Raw genomic sequence first — 15,680 nt, forward strand, 5'->3', positions numbered from 1 at the left:
ACATTTATTATTATTATTATTATTATTATTATTATTATTCCGCCGCCCAGGATATTCGGAAACCATTCCTGATATTTCCCTCGCCTCAGAAGAGTTCGTCACGCTCGTCCAGGACTGGAGAGTCCTCGAGGATTACACCGGTAGCGACCACCAATACATCTCATTTAGAGTCCTAGATGGTACACGAGAGCGCCCGGGACCCCCACGGCAGGCGAAAAGATACAACATCAACAAAATTGACGAGAATAAATTCTCCTCAAAGATCTCCTCAGGGGTGGTAGCCCCTGAAAACTTCGCCAACGGGGGGAACGCTGGCGCTGAAGCCGTAGTTGCTGCGACTATGCGGCTGATCGCTTCTGCATGCGACGCCTCCATGCCCCACGGGGGGCCGAGGCACCAGAAGCGACCCGTGTACTGGTGGACACCGGAGATTGCGGGGTTGCGCCGGGAGTGTCTTCGACTAAGACGAGTGGCGCAACGTGCGAGGAATCGCATAGACGCGAACGCCAGGTCAGCCGAGTACAAGACGGCAAAGAAGCGGCTCCGTCGAGCCATCAACGTGAGCAAGGCACGCTGCTGGAGAGAACTGACGGAGACCGTGGATGCAGACCCTTGGGGGCTAGGTTACAAGATAGTAACTCGGCGATTGGGGGTCTCGCGGTCACCAGCTCCACTAGACGAAGCTAAAGCGGAACACGCTGCTGCTGACCGCAGCAGGCTGGCGTAGGACTACGATCACGTCAGAGGCGGCGCAGGGTCGATTCTCGGCCCCGACCTTTGGAACGCCGTCTACGATGGCTTGCTGAGGCTGGAGATGCCTGAAGAATCTGCCTTGGTTGGGTACGCTGACGACGTTGCGCTACTTGTCGCAGACCGCGACGTGGAGCGCGCCCAACTGAGGCTCAGTCGGGCCATGCACAGAGTCGGTGCCTGGCTGGACGATCATGGATTGTCTCTAGCTCTCAGCAAAACGGAGATCGTAGTTCTCACGAAGAAACGTATCGACACCCTTCTTTCCCTGCGGGTCGGGGTAGAGGTTGTCGAGACCAAGCCGCAAAGTACCTCGGTATGATGATTGACCGGAAACTCAGCTTTGCTGAGCAGCTTCGTACAGCCGCCGACAAAGCTGCGAGAGCCGTAACTGCTCTCAACCGGCTTATGGCGAATGTCGGCGGACCGAAGGCCAGCAGACGGCGATTGCTGATGTCCACGGTACATTCCATCCTGCTATACGGGTCGGAAGTGTGGGCCCAGGCATTAGGAGTTGCGAGAAACCGGAAGCGGCTCGCGCAGGTGCAACGCACCGCAGCCTTGCGAGTCGCTTCCGCGTATCGGACGGTCTCCGAGCCTGCAGTACTTGTGGTCGCCGGCGTCATACCCATTGCTACTTTAGCAAGGGAGCGCCAGGCGATCTACGGGAGGCGGCGGGCAGGCGGAGACCGGGTGACCATTGCCAACGAGGAACGCACTCGCACATTCCTCGCATGGCAAGAGACCTGGGACCACGAGACCAGAGGACGATGGACCGCAAGGCTTATTCCTCTGGTCAGACCGTGGACGGAGCGACGGCATGGAGAAGTGGAGTACTACATGACCCAATTTTTAATGGGTCACGGGTACTTCCGCGCTTATCTCCATGTCATAGGGAAAGCGCCGTCCCCCGACTGCCTGTATTGTCCCGGTGTACGGGACGACGCTGAGCACACCTTTTTAAAATGTGCTCGGTGGGCGGCAGATCGAGGGACATTAGAGGCGGATCACGGAGCACTGAGTCCCCACAACGTGGTTGCGATGATGCTCCGTGACCTGGGCAGCTGGGAAAGCGTAGCCCGATTCGTCGGCAACATACTCAGGGCCAAAAAAGTTGACCTGGACAGTCCTGAAAATTAGGTAGCTCCTAACAGGCTAGTATAGGATGACTCGACCGGAAGTAATGTGATAAACGGTTCCGGGTCGAGCCCTGGTTGAAAGGGGGGTGGTTTTAGTCGGTAGTCCGCTGATGGTGTTTGGATAATACCATCAGCGGGAGCCCGACACTCCGTGCGTAAATGCATTTCCACCTCGCCCCTCAAAAAAAAAAAAAAAAAAAAAAAAAAATATTATTATTATTATTAAAGTATGACTTGTTTCCTACAGAGAGGAAATAAAAGAAAAAAAAACAAGAGAAGCCTTGCAGCCTTGATTTCAACCGGGCTGAATAGGAAGAGGACAGCCATGGCAAAGAAGCAGCTGGAGTCCCTTAGGGGTCGTCACTGCTGCTGATGTGTCCAGGGCTCTTCAACCCACCCAAGGAGTCCTGCAAGTGTGCAGTGTGCAGTATGCTCTGAGTAATACCGAAAGGCAGATATCAGGGCATATTATATAAGGGGGAAGGTTTTTAGTCGGGGAGAGCTCCTTATTTTTCCTGTTTAGCCTCCTGGAATTACCGTTCAGGTATTAGTCAGGGAGACCCTAACACTTTCCAGCTGTACGGGCGGCTGGGAGATCTATCCCCTCCTCCAACGAAAAAACTATGAACTAAATGTCTCATTTTTTTATAAACTCCATTTTTCAATAAAATTTAAATGGTGCGTAGCGAGATAGAGATGCAGGGAACTGGTATAGTTTTGTGTAAGGATAACGTTAAGTATTTGAAGCGTCTTCAAATCTACGAAGATTCTTTTATTGTCTGTATGTAATCAGAAGAAAATAATATGTGTAGAATATGTTAATTGAGCTACTATTTGTTTCTACTGGGTATATTATAAAACTTTAAGAAAGAAACTTACAAATAAATGACTGTTATAAAAGAAATGGATTAATAATGTCATACAACAAACGAGAAAATATTATTTCGATTTAAAAAAAAGGTTTAATTAAAATAAAAATATACTACTTGTCCCTTGCTTCACTCCGCAACGTTATTATTACAAAGTAATATGAAAGATTTAAAAAACCATCTTTCTTTTACAAAACGTTTCACCCCCAACCCCGTTCCTTTTATCTTTCCTTTCCTACCCTACAGTAAAATGCGTGACCAAGATTTATTTCAATTCGTTCAGAAGTTTTATTTGATGGATCGAACTGATTTTTTTTATTCTGCTCGGAATGGCTTGCAGATATGACAAACGCATCAACAGACCTTCAAAGTGATTTTCTTGTGAATAATAACCTGGCAAAACTTCTTTTAATTATTATATGACAGTTTGTTGAGGAATTAAGAGGAGATACAAGTTTGGGGTCCGACGATGTTTTGTGACGTTTTCATTCCAAGCAGATTAAAAAAAAAAATCAGCTCGATCCGTTCAGTAGAACGCCCACACAGACTGGAAGTAGGATTTCAGCCCAATTTTTTTAATTTATAAGATTTTTATTATTATTTTATAAATATTGTAATTGCAAAGGTATCCTACACAATAATAATTTTGAATATTTTATTTTGTTTTTGCGATTATACAAATATTAAAATATTGTCTTGATTGTATAAATAACAATAATAATAATAATAATAATAATAATGTAAATACAATTATTATTTTTATCTGATTTGCCTACTAAAATTAAAAAAAGAATGATTAAACTGATAAGAACTCATGGTTGATAGATAATTCATATTTAAAGTAGTAATTCAGTTAGTTGTTAAATATTTAATTCCTGTATAATAAAAAACAGTTTATTTAAAAAAAAATGTTATTCACTTTATTTATTTCTCTTCTTAGTTTTACACCATATTGCTTGGTAAGTAATCCAGAAAATTGTACACTTTATTAAATTAAAAATTTAATCAGATTATTGTTCCAAAATCAGTAATTTTTTATTTGTATATTTTTTAGATTGTTAAATGTTTTTGAAACTTAATAAACTTAAGCGAGTTTTAAAACTTTAAACGAGTTTTTTTTTTAAATTATTCAAAATGAGTTCTCAATTTAATTATGTTTACGAGCATAATATACATATATATATATATATATATATATATATATATATATATATATATACAAAAATAAATAAATAAATATATATATATATATTTTTTTTTTCTTTTATCTTTCACGTCATACTCATCAACCAAATAGGTCCATTTTACAGGTAGTTTCTTAGGTCTTCTGTAGTAATTTTTCCTGGACAATTTGCGTGAAGATTTTTAAATGAAATTAGATTTTTACTCGCTCTATTATTAAATATCTTTTAATTTGTTAGTTCTCAATATTACATACTGATTTTGTGAATAATTATTTAGATTTAAGAAGTATTTCATGAATAACTCAAAGAAACTTCGTACCTAACACGAGTTTACAAAATACATTCTCGCATCTCAAACAACCTTATCTCTTACTTGCTAGTAAATACTTGTAATTTCTCCGCAGTCGTTTTCTTATGTTTTTAAAAATTTAAGTACCTTGCTCATTTTTTTTCTTAACTTTTTTTTTTCAATATAATTAGCTACTTTTTTTTTAATATATAAAACAAATGTAAAAAGACGGACTGAAACATAAAAATTAATTAAAAAGTTAACTTATTTCTGGAAATTTCACTTTAAATTTCTAAAATTTCATACGAAATGAAACGTTAGTAAGTCGTTAATAGTTTGTTGGTTTTAATTTGGCAGTAACTAGAATGCATACGGGCTCTTATGAGATTGCAGCTTGTTAACCGAAGGTGAAGGGCTGAGGAGATGGAGGAAGCGCAGAGAGATAAAGTTAATGAAAAAGCGGAATAAAGGTGAGATAATGAATAGCAAGAGAGAAAAGTGAATAGCTCTATGCGATCAGTTAGATAAAGATATGCGGGGAGAGTTCTTTTCATTGTTAGTAGAAAATTTGTACGAAAGCTGCCGGTGCTATCAAGTAATATGATGCAGAGGTGTTTGATGAAATTGCTTCCGTAATGAAGTATGAAGCCATGCAGATGGTACATGCCTGATTGGAGGAGAGAGGTTTTCATTTGGCCTTAGAAAAGACTCAAGTTGTGGTTATAGCAGGAAGGAGACGGTTGGCTTCAAAAGTTTAGTAGTAGGGGATGTGGAGATTGTGCCGGTAGCCAGGGTATAGTAACTCGAAGCCTGGACCGATAATAACAGATCGTTTCAGCCTCATCTGTTCCAGGCTGTACAGAAAAGTAAACAAACAGTGGCTGCGGTGTGCAGGTTAATGAGCAGAATTGGCGGACTGAGTTTGGCGAAAAGGAGGCTATTGGCATTGGTAGCTCAGTCTGTCGTCATGTATGCGGTTCCGGCATGAAAACGAGCCTTGACAAAGAAGAAGGCCCGGAGCCAATTGTCAAGCCTTCAGAGGCCCTCGGCTAATGGGGCAGTTAGGGCGTATCGTACAGTCTCGACCGAGGCGGCGTTGGTGATAGCTGGGATGCCCCCGTTGGATCTTGTGGCAGACGAAATGGTGGAAAGAGCAGAAGTGCAATCGAAGAGTCAGGCGAAAGGGGAAATTTTGGATAAGTGGCAGCAGAGTTGGAACAGGAGTCAGGTGCTGGACGAGAAAGCTGGTGGCTAGTCAAGAAACATGGTAAAGTCAACTATGAATTGACGCAATTCTTGACTGGCCATGGCTGCTTTAATAAGGAGGAGGTCACCGGAGTGTAGGTATTGTGGACAATTCGATACGGTATAACACATGGTGTTTAACTGTTTTAGATGGGAGGATGCTAGGAGGGAATTGCTGATTACTGTTGGTGCCATAACACCGGATAATGTGATAGAAGAAATGTTGCATAGACCTAGAAACTGGAACCTAATTGATAGTATGCTGGGCAACATTTTGAAAAGGAAGGCGATGGAGGAAGTTGAAGAGGAAGCGGATGATACATAGTGGGGTAATGTAGGGTGTGGTTGGATAGCCCGATTCATGAGAAGTACGATGCTGAGGTGTCGCAATTCCGATGAGTGAATGGGGACTCCTGGGATGAGTAGGAAGGGAAAGCGTAAAGACCGAGTCCCGATTGGAGGTCCCCTGTTTGGGGGACCTCTGGCTTGAGGCAGACAAATAAAGACCGAGACCCGGTTAGGGGACCCCTGATTTGAGGCAGGCGATTGATAGGACCTATTCCCGGCTGACCGGGTGGTACCCCTTGCCGGGGATGGCATGGTCGCCCGGAAGGTTAGAGACAATGACACCGCTAAAACCGAGTATGCTCACGTGGGGCGGATCCGGGCGTAGGAGATAGGAAAAAACAAAAACCATTCCAAAGAAAACCGGTATCACTATCTAGTATTCAAATCCGTATTATGGTAACTGCCTTTACTAGGATTTGAACCTTAGAACTCTCAAATTTAAAACCAGCTGATTTGTGATGACGAGTTAACCATTACACTAGTTCGGTGGGATAGGAATGATCAGCCTGTGTCTGTACAAGACTAGACTTCATTTACATTCAAACAAGTCACCCTCATTCATCATCTGAATATCTTGTGGTGGTTCCGTAGGCTAAACAGTAAAAAAGTATATATATATATGTGTGTGTGTGTGTGTGTGTGTGTGTGTGTGTGTGTGTGTGTGTGTGTGTGTGTGTGTGTGTGTGTGTGTGTGTGTGTGTGTGTGTGTGTAAATCTAATGATGTCTATGAGTCTGTAACTTTTTCAACAGACTGAGGTGCAATTTTACATTAACATAGGTTTTTGTTTCTGAAAAGAACATAGCACCTAGGACCATTGCCTTTACGAAATGTTATATCGTTTCAAAATGGTGGCTGTTTTAATAGCTTGCGGTGACAACCTCAATGTTCTTTATCGATATTCAACTTTACTTTGGCCAAACCGTTGATCAAATCGAATTCAGAAACCACTTGCACTATTTGAAACTGGATTTTCTACAAAGAGGTTTTCCTTGTCTTTTTCAATATTTTTTTCGGTTATCGAGAAAAGGTACTTTAAAGGTGCAGCGATGTACAGCACAACGGCCTTCTCGTGACGTTTGTCGAGTAACGCTAAGAACAGTGCAAAATACTTTTTTACTCCTGCGAAAGACGAGTAATCAGCACTAACTCTTATTTTGAAAGTGGAAGCCGACTATTCTGAAACCTGTATACTTCAGATCAGTTAAAGTTTCGAGTCTTGTGCTGTTCAAACTATTTCTCTAAAGAAACAACATAGGAGTGATAGTTTTTACAAATTTAACAGGCCTGTACTGTTATTTATCAGTATTATTAGCAGAAGCTTGAGGATAATAAACGTAGCAGAGTGTCTACGGGGTTTAGCCTTGACCGGCTACTAATTTGTAAAAGTATATTTTAGTAAAAAATGGTTACTTTTCTTTAAAGAGAAATTATAGAAGATTACTTATAATTGTAGTAACCGCAAAAAAATATTTCCCTAGTGCGATAAAACTTAAAAAAACTTTTTATTCTTAACTATTAATTTATAAATACCTAAGTTATATAAAAAGAAGAAAACTTTGAAATACATTTTTTTTATTTCATTAAAAAAATTAATGTATATATTTTTTAAATTGTTTGGTAGAAATTCATTCCATATAGTAGTTGTACGTTGTAAATTTAGAAAAGTTCAATTAGAATAGTTTATTTCTCTTTAAGAGTTATCAAAAGGTAAACTTTTTTTATTAAAAAAAAAACAATCTATTTTTCAATGAAAAATTTCTATCAGATAAAATAAAATACATACTTTTATTGAAACACAAACCATAATTCTTCCAGAAGACTTTTTTATCATATTTATTTTAGTTACCATAACCGTAATAATTATTGGTGATTTGTCATAAGGAAAACGTGTATTTTTGAAAATGAGAAAATTATTTGCAAGAATAATAAGCAACCAATACCAGGCTTACTCTGATAAATGAGAAATGAAATGGCTTACAGTGTTGTTTTCTTTATTAAAGCATAACCTTTATTACCATGTTAAATTACGGAAATGCAGATGATATTATACAACCTACAAGTGTCACATACAGTTAGTTCACCATAGAAACTTGTCAATGTAATGAACATTATTATTCTCAGAGAAAATTGATTCCGACTTGCACTTCATTTGTGTGTGTTGTGACAACACTTGCATTTCATTTGTGTGATATACAAGGGATCGGGTATTAGTTGCTACCCCAGTTTTTTCCCCTTTATATTAATAAAGCAGTAAATTAAAATATTATTTTCTATGAGGTGATATTAAATTTGATTTAAACACAAAAATTTAGTAAAATTTCATCAGAAATTTTATATAAATTTGATTTTAAATCCATAATAATACAAAGTTTTTTTTTTTAGGGTTGTTTTACAAAAAAGGCTTTATTCCATACTACAACATCCGATTACTCTTTAGTAGTGCATACAACCTCTTTTATTGATAAAACAATCTTAATAAAGGAATTTCTAGAAGGATTTGATGATGTAATTTTATTGACTGCTCCTCGCCGCTTTGGTAAAAGCACAAATATGGATATGATAAAAAAATTTTGTGAAATAGAATTGGATATTAATACTGAAAAACCAACAAATAATACTGAAAATTTAAAAATTTTTTCACAAAATAATTTATTAATTTATAAAGAAAAAGAATTCTTTAATAATCATTTTGGAAAATATCCTGTTATTTTTTTAGATTTTAAAGCATTAAGTAGTGATTCTTTTGATAATTTTTTGGAAACTTTCAGGATAAAAATAATGGAAGTGTTTATAATTCATGAATATATGTTAGAAAATAAGTGTTTAAATAAGCAGCAAGAAAAAGAATTTAAAAAATTTTATTATTACGATAAAATTTCGGTTTTACATCCGATGTACCTACATAGAAGTTTAGTGTTTTTATCATCAATTTTATACACACACTTTAAAAAAAAGGTAATAGTATTAATAGACGATTACGATTGGCCGGTACAAGAAGCAATTAATTATTCTGGTGTAGAAGTTGATAAAATTATTATATTTATTAAAAAATTTACTTCTAATTTATTAAAATCAAATCTTTACGTAGAAAAAGCATTAATAAATGCTTGTATTGGACAAGAAGGAATTTTAACAATAGACGAAAATAATATAAAACACGTAAATTTTTTCAAAAATCATAAATTTTCAAAGTTTTATGGTTTTACTGACGAGGAAGTTAAAATTTTACTTAAAAAATTAAAAATTTCAAAAAAGTTAGATGATTTAAGAGAATGGTATGGTGGATATAATGTAGAAAACAGTGATATTGAAATTTATAATCCGTATTCAGTAGTAAGTTATTTAAAATCAAACGAATTAAAAAGTTATTGGTTTGAATCTGGATATATAGTTAATATAGATAAATTATTTTTAAACGAAAAAATTCATGAGAAAATTGATTCATTTTTTGATAAAACCAAACAAAACATTTTTCCTATAGCTAAATTAGATATTTTTCAAATATTAAAATTAAGAGATATGATTATTAACATAGAAAATTGCACATTAGAAAATAAAAATGTAGATATATTTGTACGATTTATGTTAGATATTGGTTATTTTACAATCTCAAACAAAGGATATTATAATAGCTTTTTCTTAGAATTAAAGATTCCCAACAAAGAAACAGAACTGGAAATTAAAAATCTCTTATATTCACGATCATTTTATGAAAAGAAATTTAATATAAAAGATAAAGATATTGATTCATATTTAAATTCAATACATAATTTAGGAAAAAATCATAAAAATTATGTAACATTTGCCAAGTCTGTTTCAAAATTGTTTACATGTAAAGGAATTTCACGCTGTAAAAGCCAATTTATAGATCTTTTAGTCATATTTGCATCATTTTCTGGAAGATTTCAGGTTGTTGAAAGTAATCAGGTTAGTAGTAATGGAAAAATTGATTTAATTATAGTTAGAAAAGATCATACAGGTGTATTAATTAACATTAAAAATAAGAAAAAATCGTCATGTACCTATATTAATCAAATTGTCAACAGTGATGTATTTGATGAGAAATATAAAGATCAACAGATTATTACTAAAATATATATATGTTTATTATTAAATAAAGAAACTATATCTAGTATTAGTTATCTATATAATTATAAGGATATTTATGAATTTGGAAATGTAACTAATTCATAATTCGTATTAATTATTTTTTTAATTATGTATTTTTAAATATAGTTAATTGTAAAGTATAATAAATTAATTTATATTATTCAAGTAAAATATTCTACTAAAAATTATGTTTCCGATTAAACTGCTGGATTTGAAAATCTAAATGACAAAAATGAGAATTTTAATGGCAAGCCACTAAAAACTTTCATTTTTTTGTCACCCTCAGTTTAATTTCTATATTATATATTTCTGTATCATATTTATAATAGTTGAAAGTTAAACAGTATTTCAAATTTATTTTCTTTAGATCAGTTTTTAAAATTTAAAATAAATCAGAAAATAGATCAGAGAAATAATAATGTAATTTTATAATTTCATTACTTTTTTTTATATAGAATTATTAAAATAATTTTAAATATGCAAAACACTTAAAATTAGTTTATTTTGCTTTGAATAATGTTTAAAACTGTATATAGATCACAACTTTTTTTTTGTATTCTATTATTTCTTATTTTAGTATTATTTGGACCATAAATAATTTGAACTATGGGAATAAATTATATAAAAAGTGGCGAAAACTTATATAATAGGTTATTAAAATTGTTGCTGGAGCATTCATAACAAAGTTATACGAAAACTTAGTTTAAATATAAATAATTAATAATGAAATTATATAAAAATTTAATTAATTAGTAACATTATGTAAATAATATTATTATTATTTTTTTTTTAACTTTTATAAATTTATGTAGAATTATTAAAATAATTTATGATAAATAAATTATTTATTAATAAATAATTTATTTAATTTGTTTTTCTTTAATGTAAAATAATTTATTTATTTTTTAAATTATTTATTTATTTACAATTTTTTTAATATCAAACTTAACGGATCACAAATTCCAGCAATGATAGCCAGAACATTTCTTTTAGACAATTTTCCTTTTAGTAAATTCAGATATTATCTGAATGATTGTTCGATAAAATACCTAACGTAAATTTTCACCTTTGAAAATAAGATGTTTCAATAATCGTTTAATAGAATTATGCTGTAATTGTTAGGAAACCATCTATGAAATGGAAACCCATATTGATTTAACAAACAGCATACATCTGCCTTTAACTTCTTTTATATATTTAGACGTTCACATGCTTATATAAGATCATCGGAATAAAAGTGGTTTAATGCAGCTTAACAAGCAGTGAGAAATTGGTCCTGTTATTCAAGCAAACTAATTAAGTCCTTCTAGTAGCCAGAAACGAGTCGCTAGCTGTACCATAAGTTACAGTACTTAATGGTTTGGTTTGATGGAAGCTTTTTCCACCGTGTGACGGATATCTTTTGTCCACCATTTTATAGACAAAGCTTAACCTCAAAGTATTTGAGGTTAATTTAGGCGGTACGTTTCTCCGCTTTGTGACGAAATTTTGAGATTAAACCAGGTGATAGAGATTAGTTTGAGCGGCAACCCAATTTCCCGTGTTAGAAGACATATTCCACTGCAATTTTATGTTGTCCCAAAGAACTTCTACAGGAGTTGCTGTCTCCTCCTGTTGGCCTTAATTGTTAGTAAACATGGAAAAGAAGTATCCCTTTCAACGTAGCGAGAAGGTCCCTAGGACACCAGTGACGTCACCAAATGTCAGTGTATCGGATATCGGATCTAACAATCTAGGGATGCCTGCAAGTACCACCTCAGCAGTGACTGGAGAATATATACAGGAATAGTCGAACGCAGGCGCGATGCGTTAAATGACGATGATCTGGCGGCACTTATAATCAAGATATAAGATATCGTCAGCAGCATTCCCATAAACAGTGACAAAAAATAAAGCGGAAGATCAAGCACGTTGAGACACACAGCTGACTATACTTATCTTAGGATTTTCGAAACATAAAACAGTTTCAGTGACAACTAAAAAAGCCATCGTAGCGACCCAGACTGTTGTACCATGGCAAATCGAGAATCAGTGCTCAGGTAGCGGAACGAGTTTCAGATGATGATCTAGAAAGTGTGGTTCCAAAAAGATGAATTCATTAGCATTTTCTTTCCTATGCGCACATCGAGTGTCGTCATCAGCACCCGAACACGATATTTATATAGAAAACAAAGAAATAATAAAAATTTACATTTAAAAGTTAATTTTAAATCTAAACAACAGTAAAATAAATACGCCTATGATAGAAAACGCCTATGACGTATGTAAAATATGAAATTAAACCAACCACGAGGAAAAAAAAGACTAAAATTGTAACTTAAAAGAACAAAATTATAATATGGCATAAGTCAAATGACATAAATAGACAAAAACAGATAATTCAACACTTGTGTTACATTTTGTCATCTCAGAAATTGTATTGTGAGTCTCATAGAGAACAGGGTGTCGAGGGTACAGGTCACTAATCGCCTGCAAAACACTCATAGAATCTGAACAGACAAGTAGAGTACATGAAGAATGATGGGTTAAGTACAATTATGGTCTTGTTAATCGCATAAAGCACCGCGACAAAAATATTGACAATACTGTGAAGGCCAAAAAACCGGAAGAGCCATCTGTATAAAATTTAGTATCAGGATTCGCGCTATTTACAACGCTAAAAATTTTCTGGTAAGATAACCGGATTCGTGTCCTTTTTTCATATCGACCAGGACTAAAGCAATAATTAACGAGAGGAGACCGCCAACGAGGGTAATAACGTGGAGTAACAGGAGATACTGGATCGTATATTTAGAAATAACAAAAGGCATCTCTGATAGCTCTGACAGCTATCATAGAGGAGCAGTAAATCTTGACCGCTTCTTATATCCATTAAAATGCTGGTTGGAGAACACCGCATCAAAAAATGATTTTGTTTAATACAAACTACATAGAAGCAGATCATTTGGTTCATCTATTCCAAAGAGTACGCTCACCACTGTCCATTAGTAGACTTTCCATGAGGTTTGAGCAAAACGCATCCGTAGAAAGTCGGATAAATCAATGATTTACTGCACTGAGCACCCTAAGAATGGTAACCGGAATAATAGGCTTATTATTCAGCCACACGATCAGCTCCCCAAAGAGTATAAGACAGAGCTCTCAACATTTCTATACCTTTTGTCTTCAGCTCCTTTAAATGCTTTACCTACGTTAGTCCTTGGTCAAACCGCAATACCAAAAATCTAACTCGCGGGCAAGGTTCAACTGACTCACCTTGTAAAAACAGTTGAAGTATCATGTTCTTTCCAGCGTAAAAAGCAAGTGCATTTCGTTTTCTCCTGAGGAAACGTGAATCCTGTTATAGTGTTTACACATGATTCTAAACGTGTTGCTGTGGTTTGGAACAGCCTCTCGCCAGTAACTAAGTTCTTGATGTTACGTAGATTGAGAAATAATCTGCAAATAAAGATCACGTAACGGGTCTTCCAAGCAGTTTGTTATAATATTTTAGGCTTCGGCAAACAAGTGGTATTCCGGGAGCTGGTATTCCGCGTCTGTGGTATTCCTATTCAAGTGTATAATTTTCAGATAACGTCATTCCAACTCGAACTCGAAAGGATTGCCTACTGAGGAAATCCCTGTTAAATGCAAGGAGATTTCCTTGCGTACCTCATTCATGCAGTTTCTTTAGCATTCCTCTCCTCAAATCCTTGTCATACAACTTTTCCATGTCGAAAAATACAGCAATGAGATGTTGGTAAAGTAGAAATTCGTTTTGAATGACAAATTCAAGAGCAAATAAATTATCCATAGATGATCTACCTTGGCGAAAACCGTATTACTGGGAAGCAATTAGGACGTTTCTCTCAAAGTACCACACTTGACAGTTTTCCATTTGTTCCATTAATTTGCACAGGGTCAGCTAACTAGAGAGGCATGATTTATCTTTACCAGGTTTCCGTACTCTTTACCAGTACAGGAATACAATTGCTTCTAACCAAGAATCTGGAAAAACCTGATTAGAAAAAAATCTATTATAGATACACAAAAATTGTCGTAATGCAGTATCTTTCTTTCTTTTTCCTGTTTAGCCTTCGGTAATTACCTTTCAGATAATATTTCAGAGGATGAATGAGGATGATATGTGTGAGTGTAGTCTTGTACAGTGCCAGTTCGCCCATTCCTGAGATGTGTGGGTAATTGAAAACCAACCACCAAAGAACGACGGTTTCTACGATCTAGTATTATAATCCATGTAAAAATAACTGACTTTTCTAGGATTTGAATGCTAGAACTCTCGACTTTCCAAATCAGCTGATTTGGGAAGACGCGTTCACCACTAAACCAACCCGGTGGGTTGTAATGCAGTATCTGAGAGGTGTTTAAGGTACTGACCCTAATATTATCATTTCAATTATCATTGGGAAGTGTCACGGGAATTATTCAAGGCATACCTTAGCTTATCAAAAGAAAAAGTATGTTTATTGCATTTCGCGAGTCTTGAATCACAAACGAGATATTTTCTGCCTGCAACTTATACCACACAGAATCAGGAAAATACGATGATATGTGAAACTGACCAAAACGAACTACCAAACGTGTTCACATCAATTGGCCCAGTGACAAGGATTCCTTTGCTTTTCAGTCCAGTTGGCTGCGGAGACTGTACCGAACCATACATGGCTCGAACCTTTCTCCAAACAAATGATGATGGAGTTATCCGATAAATGGTATTGGTAAATAGTTCAGCCATGATTTCCGTTTTGGAGACTGAAACACTCGACGGCGTAGAACCCTCTCATTGCGAAAGCGCAGAGCATTTCTGTCGTAGACCTTTGATTGAAATTACTTTCCGCCCTGTGACAATCCCTTAGTGCAGTCAAGAATGGACTAATTTGTTAAACATAATAAAGTAATATTGCCACTCAGAAATACTGCCTTCACGATAGTAGTTCAAATGTTAGTCAAATGACTGGTGGAAATTTAATAGGATTGACTAAAGTGTAAGATATATTTTAGGTTGAATTTGCATTATCAGGAAAATAACATTGGGGTTAAACTACATGAGTTTAACAACACACATGTTGTTTTATGCATGTAAATGTTTAAATAACATTTAGTTTACATTCAACGATACATAAATTATCTTCAATCTGAACCCTAGCATTTGCAACATCTTCATCAGACTCTATTTTTTCAATTGAAAATTGAATAGTATCATACTTTTGCGACAGCTATTAAAAATTCCTTAACATTAACTTTAATGACTGTCATTGATTTGAGAGTCAAAGTTGCTAATCCAAGTTTGAATTCTAGTATTGGAGAATTTATCATCCTACGTTTACCTTTCAATATCGTTAAAGCTGCTTGTGTAGCTTTTAAACTATTAGGCATGTTATAAAAAGAGGAATAATAACGATAATTTCGTCAAAATATCATGTGAATGACTGAATAATAATTGTTAAATAGTTACGTGTAGAAATGATGAGTAGAGATAGCCTTGAATCAAACGCAGATTAGTAATACCATAATTACTAAAAAATATTATATATCACAATACAACACTTCTAAATATTTTTAAAATTTTCAACATCCGGCCCGGATGACCAATTTTTACGTACAATTATTGCTGTAAATTTTAACTGCTTAGCTAATGAATCGTACAAAATTGCCGGTTTCGTATACAATGAAGTAATCAAAATATTTATACGTTAGACTATAATTTACTTGAATTGAAAAAAAAAACACGTTATTATAATCAT

At 35.3% G+C, this 15,680-nt stretch overlaps 1 protein-coding gene across 1 annotated transcript; it reads left to right on the forward strand.

Moving 5' to 3' along the window:
* Positions 1 to 5,342: 5,342 nt before the first annotated feature.
* On the forward strand, positions 5,343 to 15,319 carry LOC142317538 (uncharacterized protein in vnfD 5'region-like). Its single transcript, XM_075354097.1, has 4 exons — positions 5,343 to 5,459; positions 8,209 to 8,427; positions 8,539 to 9,367; positions 15,153 to 15,319. Exons 1-4 carry the CDS (start codon positions 5,343 to 5,345, stop codon positions 15,317 to 15,319), a joined length of 1,332 nt encoding a protein of 443 aa, XP_075210212.1.
* The last annotated feature ends 361 nt before the right edge of the window (positions 15,320 to 15,680 follow it).

The sequence above is a fragment of the Lycorma delicatula genome, chromosome 1 (assembly GCF_047948215.1).
Source record: "Lycorma delicatula isolate Av1 chromosome 1, ASM4794821v1, whole genome shotgun sequence".
Classification (NCBI taxonomy): Eukaryota; Metazoa; Arthropoda; class Insecta; order Hemiptera; family Fulgoridae; genus Lycorma; species Lycorma delicatula.